This window comes from Oratosquilla oratoria, chromosome 26 (genome assembly GCF_046742065.1).
Source record: "Oratosquilla oratoria isolate Oo_2021 chromosome 26, ASM4674206v1, whole genome shotgun sequence".
NCBI lineage: Eukaryota > Metazoa > Arthropoda > Malacostraca > Stomatopoda > Squillidae > Oratosquilla > Oratosquilla oratoria.
In genome coordinates this window covers 12,163,281-12,178,481 of record NC_134802.1, presented here as the reverse complement: position 1 = coordinate 12,178,481, position 15,201 = coordinate 12,163,281, and the positions used below count along the sequence as shown (strand labels likewise).

General features: G+C 36.7%; 1 protein-coding gene across 2 annotated transcripts in view; it reads right to left on the bottom strand.

Annotated features, from left to right (window-relative positions):
• Positions 1-12,068, bottom strand: part of Tango5 (Transport and Golgi organization 5) — a 134,784-nt gene extending 122,716 nt beyond the window's left edge. Inside the window, exon 1 of one of the 2 annotated variants that reach the window (XM_076209333.1) lies at positions 11,965-12,068. Coding sequence is in view for 1 of the 2 variants with exons in the window: in XM_076209330.1 (XP_076065445.1) it covers positions 11,793-11,876 (84 nt within the window). In the remaining variant the exon portion in view is untranslated. Of the gene's footprint in view, positions 1-11,792 lie in introns of both variants that reach the window. The other variant, XM_076209330.1, reaches the window with a different exon arrangement.
• Between the last annotated feature and the right edge of the window lie 3,133 nt (positions 12,069-15,201).

The following is a 15,201-nucleotide window of genomic DNA, read 5'->3' as shown; positions in this document are numbered from 1 at the left end:
CTTATCAAAAACAGGGAAACTAGCAACAAGTGATCAGTATAAACAGGTATGGATAAAAATAGAAATGAATAAAGAGGAAAAAGAGGAAGAGAAAACAAAAAGAATAGAAGCTGAGGGAAAAAATGAGAAAAGAACAAAGTCAAAGAGAAACTCTATTGGAGAGTAGTGGATATTAAAGTGAGGAAATGGTTCATAGCAGAGAAAAACAGAAGGGAAACAGAAAACAGGATGGAGGTAACAGAAAATTAAAGTGTCTTTCACAAATATAGATGGCTTAATAACAGGCTTGAATAAACTGAATGATTACCTGAAGGAAAAAGAACCAGACATAATGGGATCTATAGAGACAAAATTGAAAGGTCCATTACCACCCAACAATGTAGGACATGGCACATATAATTATTGGATTAGAAACAGAGAAGTAAAACAAGGGGGTGAAGTTATGTTCCTGACTAAGAAGGATATAAATGTGAGGAATGTTACATATGGAAAGAATACAGTAAAGAAGATTATGATGGACAGGGACAAGAAGAGCAGGAAGTTTGTGGTAAATTATGTGCCTCCTAAAATGGCTTCATGGGAAGAGAACACAAAAATATGTTAGAAGACACAAGGATCTAAATGAGATAATGGAAGATGGAGGAAGAATAGTTATAATGGGTAACTTTAATTATAAAGAAACACTTTCATCAAGATAGAAACCACAAGAAAGGTGGGGGTGTTCTATTGTATGTTAAAAACAATGTTCATGCTTGTGTTTTAGAGAAAGTGAAACAGGATGCATATGATAGTTTGTGGGTTGAGTTAACCCAAACAAATGGACAAAAAATGAATATAGGTGTAATATATAGGCCAAAGACATTATCATTAGCAGACGACAAACTGTTATTTCAAGAACTGTCTAGTTTCTGCAACCGGAATTTATTGATAATGGGTGATTTCAATTTTACTGACATTGATTGGATGACCCTTGAACATGGCCATATAGGTAGTCGCTCGATTGATTTTCTTGGTGACAATTACTTAATTCAGCATGTAAGAGCCCACAAGATATGGAAACTTACTCGATCTTTTGATCACTAGCCGCGAAAGCATGGTCACTGATGTAGAAGTCGGTGAATCTGTTGCAAATAGCGATCACAACTTAGTTAGATTCAAACTCCTAAACAATTTTAGGATAGATACTTGTGTTTCTAAAATACCCAATTTCAGTAAAGCTCAGTTCATAGGACTACGTCAGGAGCTTCAGCTTACAGATTGGGAGGCAAAATTAAACGAAGGACCTGTAGATCAGATGTGGGAAATATTTCAAAATACGCTCACTAAGATGATTCAAACTTACATTCCTTTTAAGGACAGACGTCCCCCAAATCAGGCTCACCCAAAGTGGCTCGACAAAGAAACTGAAAAAAGTATTGCTAAAAAGAGACAGGCTTATAAGAAATATAAGTGCTCGGGTGCATCTAATGACTATGAAAGTTATGTATCAATACAGAGAGATTTAAAAAAGACAATAAGAAAAAGAAAACGACAATACAAAATGAACATCGCTGATAAATCCAAAGAGAATCCCAAAGAATTATATAGCTACATTAGAGGTAAAAAAGTTGTTAGGAATCACATTAGTCCACTATTATCTGCTGACGGTCAACTTGAATATTCAAATGAAGGAATGTGTAATATCTTAAACAGTTATTTTAGCTCGGTATTTGTAAACGAAACACCTCAAAGTGAATTCCAAACTGAAACCTGTGAAAACTCTAGGGTAAACTTACTATGGTAAATATAACAAAAGAAAAAATTAAAAGGTGTATAGATAAACTCAAAGTTAATAAAACACCAGGGCCTGACGGTTGGCATCCAAGAATCTTAAAGGAAATGAAAAATAAGATTGTTGTTCCATTAGAAAATATTTTCAAGAAATCCATCATATCCGGAGATGTTCCAAGAGAATGGAAGCTAGCTAACGTTAATCCCATATTCAAAAAAGGTGACAAAAAGAAACCAAATAACTATAGGCCTATAAGTTTGACTTCAATTGTAGGAAAAATAATGGAAACTATCATCAGAGATGCTATCGAACATCATTTAGAAAGTAACCGTGTGATAAATGAGAGCCAACATGGTTTCAGACGGAAACGTTCTTGCGTGACTAACTTACTCGAATTCTACAACACAGTTATCTCCAATTATGACAAAAGAAACAATATAGATTTAATATATCTAGACTTTGCAAAAGCTTTTGATACCGTCCCACACGAAAGACTACTTACTAAATTAGCTTTACATGGAATAAGTGGTAGCCTATTAGGTTGGACTAGTAATTGGTTGAATGGTCGAAAACAGAGAGTTGTTTTAATGGGAAAACTTCTAGATGGAAAAATGTTAGAAGTGGAGTTCCTCAGGGTTCCGTTCTTAGGCCACTTCTATTCATAGTATATATAAATGATATAGACCATGGACTAAAATCTACTGTTTCCAAATTTGCTGATGATACAAAACTGTGCGGAGTGGCAAATGATCACTCAAACCAATTAGATATTCAAGAAGATTTAGATCAATTACAGCAATGGTCTGAAAAGTGGCTAATGAAATTTAACACAAGTAAATGCAAGGTAATGCACATAGGTAAAAATAACAGTAAGTACGATTACAAGTTATTTGGAAATTCGTTAACAAAAGTGGATAGTGAAAAAGATCTCGGCGTAATTATCAGTAACGACCTCAAATCATCCAAGCAGTGTATTTCAGCCTCTGAGAAAGCAAATAAGATTCTGGGACTGATTGCGCAATCTTTTGATTTCAAAAGTCCATCACTCATTAACAAGCTATATAAATCGTTAGTTCGTCCACATTTGGAATAGAATGATCAAAATTAGATAGGTAATGCATTTGGAAAAAAAACAATGTACTAAATCCAAGGCAATTTGGATTTAGACAAGATCATGTGTCACAAACTTGATGTGTTTCTATTCAAGACTAATAGATATAATACAAGAAAGAGATGGATGAGCTGATTGTGCATTTCTAAACCTGAAAAAAGCTTATGATAAGGTGCCACATAAGATGTTGCTAAAGAAATTAGAAACTGCAGGAGGAATACAGGGCAAACTTCTGAAGTGCATGGAAGACTTCTTGCATGAAAGAAAAATGAGAGTGGTGAGAAAAGACATTCTAATTGGGATGAAGTGATTAGTGGAGTTCAACAAGGAACAGTTTTGGCTCCAACAAAGTTTGCTCTATATATTAATGATATGGATAACGGAATTGAAAGTTATATGAGCTTCTTTGCGGGCGATGCAAAACTGCAGAAAAAAGTGAACACTGTGGAAGATTGTGAGTCGATGCAGAGTGATCTCAATAAAGTATGGGAATGGAGTAGGAAGTGGGAGATGAAATTCAATATTAAGAAGTGTAGTATAATGGAATTTGGAAGAAGCAAAAAAAAGAACAGTGGGATCATATAAATTGGAAGAGGAAGAAATTAAATAAGTGGAAAATTACAAGGACCTAGGAGTCATTATTAGGAATAACAAGTCCCCTGAAAAACATATAAACAAAATTTCTGGAAAAACTTATAATTTAATAAGAACAATCAAAGTGGCATTTACATACCTGGGTGAAGAAATAGTGAAGAAAATACTAGTCATTTTGATGAGACCAAGATTGGAGTATGCAGCGACGACATGGTCACCAAGTACAAAAAAATGTATAACAAAACTTGAAAGAATACAAAAAGCAATTAAGAAATTGGCACCAACACTCTAAGAACTATCATATGAGGAGAGATTGGCAAAACTTGAGCTACAGACATTAGAGCAAAGAAGAGAGAGAGGAGACCTGATAACTATAGAATCATGAAAGGCACAGAAACTATTGATAGAGAGGATCTAATAAAATGGGATAGAAGAGATACAAGAGGACATGGAAAGAAAATAAAAAAAGACAATTATAGAAGAGACCTGAAAAAGAACAGCTTTCCCCACAGGATAATAGATGTTTGGAACAAGTTCGAGGATCTAATAAAATGGGATAGTAGAGATACAAGAGGACATGGAAAGAAAATAAAAAAAGACAATTATAGAAGAGACCTGAAAAAGAACAGCTTTCCCCACAGGATAATAGATGTTTGGAACAAGTTAGATGAAAATGTGGTGTGTGCAAAAACGATACATGAATTTAAAAAAAGTCTAGATAGAAGAGACCTAAAAAAAGAACAGCTTTCCCCACAGGATAATAGATGTTTGGAACAAGTTAGATGAAAATGTGGTGTGGGCAAAAATTATACACAAATTAAAAAGAGTCTAGATAAAATGAGATATGAAGATATGAAGTTAATATGCTTCTTAACTTGTTTGTAACTGCATTATTTTTCTTGGCTAATGCCTAATGATTTTACCCTGATAAGGGTAACCCTCCCTTATTCATGGGTGAAGATAAAACAGACAATAGGAATAATGTCCCCCTTCCAGACTGTTTGGGGATGGGGAGTTCTTTAAATGAACAAGGAAGAATTTATCTATTTGATCAGGTTAGATTTGGAAAGGTTGAGTTATATATGAAATGTAAAGGGATATCTTTTACATGGGTATTTACTGAGGAAAAGTGTACAAATATGAATGTAATTGTTTTAGAAGGATCAATTTGTTGAGTGTAGTTGGAAAGGCATATAGAAAGTTGCTTAAGAGGATTAGGGAGTAACTGGGGAAATCCAGTGAGGGTTTAAAAGAGGTGAGGGATGAAGTGATAAAAATTTTGTAGTAAGGCAGATATGCAAAATAATTTGATAAAAGATAAGCCTTTTTGGACTTTTAATGAATCTGGAGAAAGTTTATGACAGGATCAACAGGAAGGCATTGTGGGAGACAATGCAGTATGGGATAAAGGGAAAGATGTTAAACACAGTAATTTTTTTCTTTACCAGAGTAGTAGACCTTGTGTTAGGGTTAGAAATGGTGACTGAGTGGTTTGAAGTGAAGGTGGGGTTGTACCAGGGTTGTGCCATATCATCACGGTTGTTCAACATGTACATTTAGATGTGGCAATTTGGGTGGTGAATCCAAGGATGATGGACTGGTATTTGAAGATGGTCAGTGAGAATGGCGGAGAGTGGGAGGTTAGCCAGTTGTTGTTTGTTGATGATAATGCACTTCTGGCTCAGAGTAGGGTCTAAGGTAGGTGATGGGGATACTTACAAATTGGCTCTGAGTGACTGTGGATTCAATCATATGTGAAGCAAGATGGAGTGAGGTCAAAGGTGATATGATGATGATGATATGGTTTAACGTCACAAACTCCCCCCTATCGGGAGGCTAGGACGGTGCCCCTCATAGAGGGCTTTGTAGCGTGGAATTTAATGAACCATGCCCTTGGTTCAACTTCGCTGGTGGCAGGATTCGAACCGCCATCCCCTCGACCTTCGCCGCAAGTAACGACGCCCTAACCCGCTCAGCCAGCGAGGTAAACAAGTTAAAAATACCAGTGTTTACAAATTAACAGTACATAAATACAAACAAACCCACTAATACATGAGTCTGAACCAGCAAATACTGGGGGCTGCTACAATACTTAAAAATTTGCAAATAGTTGAATTTAGAAACAAGTAGGGGTCAATTGTACCTCTAGATCTTCCACAACACCACTAAAATGTATTTTAAAACTCTGGGGAAAGAGTAATTAAAACAAGTAATTTTACTTTCTGATAATGAATATGTATGGCATTGTATGTACACAATGCAGTAGTATGATTTTTGCCTTAAAAACACTAGTATATGCCATTTACTATTGGTGTAACCATAAATCAAAGAAAATGTGCTATGCTGAAGAATTGTTGAAGTACTGAACTGTATTGTACATTAGATGAGTTGTGTATATTGAAAGTAGTGTGCAACACTTTGTACATGAAAATGAAAACATACACACTGTTCAATACTGCATTGTGTACATGGTATACTGTACAGCATGGTATACTGTACAGCAATAAATATACAATATTTGCTGTACTCACCAATTACAATACAGTAGAACATTGATTGAATGTGAATTGGTATACAATTATCAATTTAAAATAGCACTTACATTTAGGACCATAAATCAATTCAATATGAATCCTCTATATTTTAAGCAAGTTGAGCTTGGCACATGTGCACTGATGGCATAATCAGATGCATGCATTGGAGTCACACTCAACCAAGAAAGGACAAGGAGACCTAGCTATCTTGAAAGAATCACCAGCAGCACCACATCCCTCAGAGCAAATTCCTTCACCAGAGTGGCTCCAAAGCTCTTCAATAGTCTCCCTAATTACCTAAAGAACACCACATCCTGCACAGTGGAAGTATTCAAAAAAACAGCTGGGTGCCTTCCTACAAGAAATTGAAGACACACCCACACCATCCTATAGTAACACATGGCCCTACTACAAGCTGGTATACTGTATACCACTTCACTGGAGGCAACACAGCCAGGGAGGAAGCAGCAGCAGCAGTACCTGTAGCTGAGGCATGTTCACATTCACTTCGCTGTGGGTTCAAATCCAACATTTTTTGCTGATTCCTGGCAGTGACTGTTACTTGCCCCATAAGTCCAATTGCACAGGGCAAAAGTGACAGCTTCAGCCACAGCTAGGCACCTCCTGGTGAGGGTTCTCACCTTCAATTTGGCACATTTTCCCCATGAGATTTGTAGGAGGGCATGAGATCTATTGCCAGCTACTGTGAGGCTTTGGGTTTTCCACTTGGTGTAACTCAATGCAACAATTAATCAAAATCAATTAAGAAAAAATTATCATGCATCCTCTATTCCCTTTTAAACATTTCTTGGTACAGACATCTTACAAAATTAAATATTTTCAACAGTTTTCTCAATAGTTCTTGTCAATAATTGCTCAGTGATATCTTAAAAATTAATTGTGACCATTCGTAGTCACAATTTAAAGGTACTAAATATCATAATGAGCCTTTAGTCATGATTGTTCCAAATACTTATACATCTAGACACACCCACCATCAATGAAATATCTACCCAAAATTCTATTTCTAGGTAAAAAAGTAAATACAATAATTTTATATCAATACCAACATCCACAAGCAGTGAACTTACATTGTGTAAATGTGTTATAAAAATAGTTCCATTAATACTACAGGGTACCAATTTTGCCCCCATAAATACTTTTAATCATACAATATTCCTTTATCTACAAATTATGGTAAATTAAAGACTACTGCTAGCAAAGATGATTATACAATCATTACTATGTATACAATATGCATTCAATCATTATCACTCTCAATGTGGCAGTAATGGGTGAGAAACAGTGTGGGTTTAGGAAAGGTAAGCATTGTGTGGATCAGATTTTTGTAGTAAGACATGTGAGAAAGCTTTAGCAAAAGGTAAGGATGTTTTTTGGACCTCTATGGATTTGGGAAAGGCTTGTGGCAGGGCAGACAGAAAGGCACTGTGGGAGGTTTTGCAGATCTATGGGATTGGAGGTAAAACTGGTAAGGGCAATCAAGAGTTTTTACAAGAGTAGAGCCTGTGTTAGAATGGAGTGAACAAGTGGTTTGAGGTAAAGATGGGGCTGGGTTAGGGATATGTTCTGTCACTATGGCTGTTCAATGCGTACATGGATGAGGTGGTGCAGGAGGTAAATGTGAGGGTAATATGCAGGGGATTGGAAATGGTTAAAGAAAATTGAGAAAAGTGGGAGGTGAACAAGCTATTGTTTGTTGATGACACTGCACTTGTGACAGGGTCAGAGGGAGGATTAAGGGAGTTAGTGATGGGGTTTAGGAGAGTATGTGGGTAAAAGTAAGGTGATGAGATATACAAGGGGGCAGGATGGCAGTGAATTGGAAGTCTGAAAGGAGAGAGGCTGGAGGAAATGGATAGCTTTGGGTATTTGGAGTTGTATGTGGCAGGAAAGGGAATGGAGGTAGAGGAAAATTGTAGATTGAAGAAAACAAATAAATCCCTTGGGGGATTAAAAAGTGTCATGAGAAATAGATTTCTAAGAATGGATGGAAAGAGGAGATTATATGAAGGGGTGATTATACCAATGGCACTTTATGGAGCGGAGATTTGGAATTCAAGAGACAGATAGGGAAAATTTAAATGTGTTTGAGATGAAATATCTGAAATGTATAGTTCAGGTTACAAGGCTAGTATGAGAAATGAAGTGAGGAGAGCTGGGGTGGAAAAGGAGATAGCAGACAGGGCTGATGATTTGGACACATGGCAAGAACAAGGGAAGATTTGTAAAAGAGGTGTGGAAAGCAGAGGTGGAGGTAGTGAACTTGAGGGGATGACCAAGGATGAGATGGATTGATGGATGAGATGAAAAGGGCATTGAGCAAGAAGGGAATGTCTGCTGAGCAAGAAAGGGAGAAGGTAGGAGATAGGGGTGAGTGGAGAATGGCTGTGTATAAATGATACTGTGATGCAAAAAAAAGGAGAAGGTGGTGAATGAGAGGTTAGGGAGCAGTTATGTGTGAATGATATTTTGATGCAGCCTGAAGGGATTTTTTCCCCATCTCTTTTCATGCATAAGGGTGGGGGATACCAATTAAGTGAAGTGGCCTTGCAGTGGATGTGCCATCTCTTGCTACTTTGCTTCTGACCCAGGGCAGTAGGTGGGATACAGGGATGACCCATCATCTATGAGGAGCTAAGATGAGAGGGGGGAAAGGGTAGTGGATGGGAGTGAACTGGGTAGGAGTGGGTATATGCCTTTTGACTCTGGCTACCTCCCTGGTAAGGGGGAAAAGGAAAAACCCTTGGTATACAGATGACAGTTTTCTAACAATCCCAACCAATATAATGTATGTTATCACACAACACTAAAATTAAAAGGCCAATCCTTACCATTGGAAAAGAACCTCAAATTCTAGGCCTCATTTTATATATTATATGACCTTCCACCCACAAGAGCTGACTACAATAATCAATAGGAAAATACACCTATCAAAATCTATTGCAAATATGGGCCTGGGACAACAGAAGGAAACTAACAACAGTCTACAAACAATTCATAAGAACAACACTCAAATATATTTCTACAGCTTGGTTTCCGACAATCAGCAAACATAGACACTATACAAGATAAACCATTGGCAATAATAACAGGATGCACTAAAACCACCCCAACAGAATGACTACACTCAAAAACCAAAATCCTCCTCAAAAGATATCTCAGGTGAATGTATTTATGTACATATATATACCAAGGGCTTTTTCACCCCTTACAAGGGAAGAGACTAAAGTCAAAGGCATAAATCCACTCTCACTCATTTCATCCCCACATACTCTACTCCCATTCACCACCCCTCCCTCCTTCCCTCTTTTCTTGTCTCCTCCTAGATGACGGGTCCTGCACCTTGCCCACTGCCCTGGATCAGAAGCAATGTATTTAGAAAAAAATAAAAAATAAAAATAAATAAATAAATAAACAATATTCAAACATAACAACCCAGTACCTGCAACATACAATACATTCACAGCCAATTCACTAAAGTTCTTCCAGAGAGACAACCAATCTCAATACTTCACCTTACCCTAACATCAGCCCCACAGAAAAGTTTCTCGCCAGGGAAGCAAGAACCACACAAACACACTTACCTTTAGGACACAAGTCAGTACCAGCACAGAAAAGGCCTAACCATAGAATCTACATGTCCTAGATGCAACCATTACATACTAAGCATATCCTACACTGCCCATCACTATCTCTTGGCAACACAATACTTTTTCCTGAGAGACCTAAGGACCTGTTACATGGCTGTTGTTAGTTACTTAAGACATATGGGTCTCCTGCAAGAAAGACTTATGGAAACAGTAATTACCATAACCTAAACATAGGCCTCAGCAATCTAAGGAAAAAATGAGCTAGCAAGAGCATTATTTCAATTTACCCAAATTATGGTACATGGAAGACAATTGGTATTTTTTTTTTAGAAATGCACACCTACATGGTATAGCATTAAAAAATGAAATATTAATTTTGTGAATTATAATACATCAATGTAGTAAATATTTTTCTAGACAGATATCAAAATCAGAAAATGTTGTTTTAAAACCTATACAGAAATGAATGAAGTCACTTCGACTACTTTAGACACCCTCCTTGTTTTGATAGATTCGGAGGTTGGAGGTGACAACGACAACCCTGATGATCTCTAGAATTACAGGTACCACATTACTAAATGCAGGGGAGGTTAGGAGGTTAGGTTGGTAGGTTAGGTTAGAATACATGAATTTATCATACTTTGATTTCTGCAGCCTCCACCTCTATCAAAATAAAGATGGCATCTCAAGCAACCAAACCTTTGTTTGTAGCAATCTTTTCTATTATTAATTTCTGCCCAGAATAATATATATTACATTGGTGTATTATAATTTATAAAATTATTATTTAATTTTCTATTGCTATATTGCATAGGTGTGCACTTCTAAAAATTTAACAGATGATTTATTACAATTTGAAAATGTAATTATAACTGTTATCATTGCTTCAATTTTCACTTTATTACAGCTTCAAGTTTCACTAAGTGGAAAACCTGCATTCCCATAGCAGCTGGTAAGTCATTGAGTCTTCCCACAGAACTTAAAAAAAAAAAAAAAAAAAAAAAAAAAAAAAAAAAAAAAAAAAAAAAAAAAAAAAAAAAAAAAAAAAAAAAAAAAAGGACAATTATCTGTATTGTACTAGTATGGGAATGTTTCTACATTGCCAGCTGAAAGTACAGCAGAACCTTGGTTCTCAAACATCTCACAACTCAAATAAATTTGTTGTTGAACAAAAAGAAAAGGATTTATCATTTTTTGCTATGGTAGTCAACCAAAATATCAGTTCCCAACCAACCCGAATGGAGACGAGGGATGAAATTCATAGTTATGTGAAAAAATATCACCCATAGATCTGTAAACATTTTCAGTCCTTGACCAAACTGGTGCTGGAAAAGGTCTCTAGAATGAATTGTGGTCAAGAACCAAGGTTCTACTCTTGAGGACAAGAGGAGCAGTTGCTGGCTGTCAGCTCTCCAAGTGTAAAAGTATGAGAAATACAGATGAAGTTGACAGACATCCTGGGCCCAGTACAGAGTCCAAGTGTTACTGCACCTCCTGATGGAAATGAAGGGATAGGCAGGTTTTCAAATAGGCAATTGCACTATCATGCAGGGCCATCATAAACAAATATTGTCATTTGTCCCTATGAAAATTGAAATAAAGCACTATTAAGCTTTGAATTCTATTTATTATATTGAATATTCTTCTAACAAAGGCTTGTATTTGAGATTACATATCAGCTGTTCTACTGCCTAGATGATAAATTCCTGTGGCCCACTTCAGCTGTGCCAATAACAGGCGAAATTCTCCAAAGTTATGGCCCATATCTACATTACCCCACCATTCACACAACCCTACTTGCACTATTTGTGATTATATATGGTAGATATATGGTAAACAATGTAATTGTCATTATGATTATAGTAAGCATACAGCTGGAAGAACTAACGAATTATGCTATGACCTTCTCAACAACTTGGCATTACCTAACATTAAACAATCTTAATTCACGGACTGATCGCCCAAGACTAGTACAACATAATAAAACTATTAGCGGTATGGACAAATGCGAGATCATTCGCCCGTCCTCTTGATAAGAAACAGCTAATACAAAAATCATATCATTATTATTGGGAAACAGGCATTTGGTGCAGTGATACGATATATTAAGGAAAAAGCGTGAAAAGACTACCCATGCACTAAACTATAAATGATTAACTGACAATGCCTACCACCACCAATGGATCGTGCTTTAGGTTCCTGGCCTGCTGTTGTTGTTTATTGCCCTTTCCCTGCTTACGCTTTCCTTTCCCCATGGCTCATGAGTAGTGAGATTGTTATGGACCCTCCACCAGCGCTTTCTATAGTATGGGCTGTAACTTTAGCTTCTATTTTACGCCCTACCGTCAATGTTTTCCTAAGATAGTTCAACAGTCCTCCACGTACGCCAAATTTTCGCCGAATCAGCTGTCGACTGGCGTAACACTAGTTTGACGTCATCATTTGACAGATACATCTTTAGACAAAGAAATATAAACGGCGTCTTTATTTTAACAAAATCCACTTTTTTCGTTAAATATATATATACGTGCGTGTATATTTTGTTTACCCTATTTACCTAATTGCAATATATAGGGTTGGAGATGTGCTCGTGGGACTCCATTACTGAATTTCGCATTAAATTATGTTGTGTATTTTTTCTAGTCTATTGCATGTATGTATGTTGAAAACTATTTCTTATTCTCATTCAGACATACTATTTTTTCCTTCGTTTTCTTGATAAAAGGAATTTCATCCCACACTAACTTTGTAGGTGGATTTCTACCTACTTGTAATCAATTAATTGTAGCATACAGGAAAGGAACTATACTCGTTGAATTCTGTATTTTCTTCCTTTATCATAGCTTTAAATTAGTTTATGGTTTTAGCTTGGGTCTTATCACATTCTAGCCTATCGTAGTCCATGCATCTGTTCGGAAAACTGTCTCGTGCCATCCCTCAGACATGTGTCCTTGTTCAGGTTGTACGTATGTTCTGTTAATACCTTATATTGTTCCTTTCCAACCTTTTGCAGCATCGAAGTATGATTAACTAATTAACTTTTGATTAAGTATTTCAGTATCCAACATTTGTGCTACTGGAGATAACAATAAATATTAATTAATATATTCGGTAACATATTCTCACAATGTGTGTTCCAAAATTTTGCTACGTTTTGCAACTTCAGTTGATCCTTCCAGTTGCTACCAGGCAATTTTATTCAACCGAGAGAAAATCCCCCAACTACCAGAGGATAAGGGAAATTCGTCTTCCTAGGGAGCTCTACTCGAATAACCAGTTAATTGCAAATTGCTTGTCTATAACTGCCGACAGTCGATTCTGTCGCCTAGACCCCCACCTCAGCGAAAGTTGACCTTTGATTTTACCTTTATTAGGTCCTTATATGTAATACATGTCGATTCAGTCAAGTGTATGTCAGTTGCTTTTTCACGTGCGCCTATGTTAATTACAGACTGTGGATAGAAGATGGTTTTAAATGTTAAGTCTGGACCGTTCTAAGTTTTAGTATTTTTGTGCATGTCTATGAAATTTGTCAGCCAACATTTATTGTACAGACATGACCTTTATGAGAACTGGGTTGCAGATCTGGCAGGCGTGGGAAAACATTGCCTTGTTATATAAAATAATATATGTACCCTGTACGTCGACTGATTTGCCGTATAATCAAAATAATAATAATAGATTAAAACAGTGAGAAACATTTTACACATGGAGCAGTATTTCAGACCCGGGTGATTAGTACACAGGTGTGCAACTCCTCTCGATAAAAAGCGTGACATTTCAACATCTATAACTTCAGTCGCTTTGCGCACCGAAAGGGTGACTGTGGTCGGTTTCTCTCAGCTCAGTCAACTATATATATTTTTGACGATGATGAGGCTATAGCATGTGTGTATAAAATTCTGTTACGTCCGTCCGTCACACTCTCATACTAAAATCAGCCTAAGAATTGTAATTTACCAAGGTTGGTGTAACATATGTTACCAGAAAACACACAGACACACGCAAATACAGAGCAAACTTACACATTACACCTACACACATACACAATCAAACGAACCCGTCTACATACACATACACACACACACACACACACTTCAACGAACGGACGGCTTAGAAGACGCTCTGAAGAAAAAGTGAAATTTCGTGGATCCCAAAGCAAAGGAAGTACCTATTGTATTTACAGGGTGGGGGAAATTGCTCGTGGTGTAGGGAAAGTAAGGAAAAAGGAGAAGGGGAGGGATTACTGAGGGAAATGGAAGGAAATGAGGAAGGTGAGGACTTGGCCCAGGCAGGCAGACGAAATCTAAACAAACGAGGTCCGGACCAATTTAGCGATGATGAAATGTCTAACAAAAATGTAAAGATTAGAAGTATAGATAAGAGCAATGCAGTAGAAGATGATGAGAATATTTTCCAGGGATTTAAAGAGGGTGAGGGGGGACACAACCCCCCCCCCATTAACAAGACTAGAAGAGAAACTCGATAAGATGATCGAGCACTGGGAATTTAAGTTCGGTCACGTTAACAACATTGTGCAGAGAGTTGAAAAATTGGAAGAACTAGAGAAGGCGAAAAAAAACTTAACTAAGGAAATTGAAGAATTAAAAAAACAGTTAAAAGAAGTAAAAGAAGAGAATAAAGTCTTAAAGGAGAATAATAAGGAGAACAAGGAGGGTTGGGAAAAAATCCAAGAAAATAGCAAAGTTGCATTCACTGACATAATCAGACAGCAAATGAATGAACAAACTGAAGACTCAGTTATTAAAGTGATGAGACAGAAGGAGAATATAGTAAGAGACTTAGCAGACAGAAAGAAATGTATAATTATATTAGGAATGGAAGAGAAACATAACCCAGATAGAACCACAAGAATCAAAGAGGAAAATGAAAAAGTAAGAAATTTACTAGAATTAGTTCAGGAAGATGAACCAGAAATAATGAAACAAATCGAAGAGAAATTCAGGCTCGGGAAATATAGTACAGACAAGACCAGACCAATTAAGATCAAATTCAGGTCACAAACTACGGCTGAGAATATCTTATCCAAAACAGGGAAACTAGCAACAAGTGAACAATATAAAAAGGTATGGATAACAAAGGGAAATGAATAAAGAGGAAAGAGAGGAGGAAATAAGGAATAGACATGAAGCTAAGAAAAAAAACGAGGCCAAAAACGGAGACAGAAAAACAAGAATTCTACTGGAGAGTAGTGAATATGAAACTGAAGAAATGGAACATAAAAGAGAGAAACACAAAAGAAACAGAGAATACAATGGAAATAACAGAAAGTTAAGAGTATCCTACACAAATATAGATGGATTAATAACAGGACTGAATGAACTGAACAAATATCTGAAAGAAAAAGATCCGGACATAATGGGAATTGTTGAGACAAAATTAAAAGGCCCACTACCACCCAACAGCATAGGACACAATGCATATAATTATTGGATTAGAAACAGAAAGATAAAACAAGGGGGTGGAGTTATGTTCTTGACTAAGAAGGATATAAACGTGAAGAGAGTCACATATGGGAACAATAGAGTAGAGATGATAATGATAGAAGTAGAAGATAGA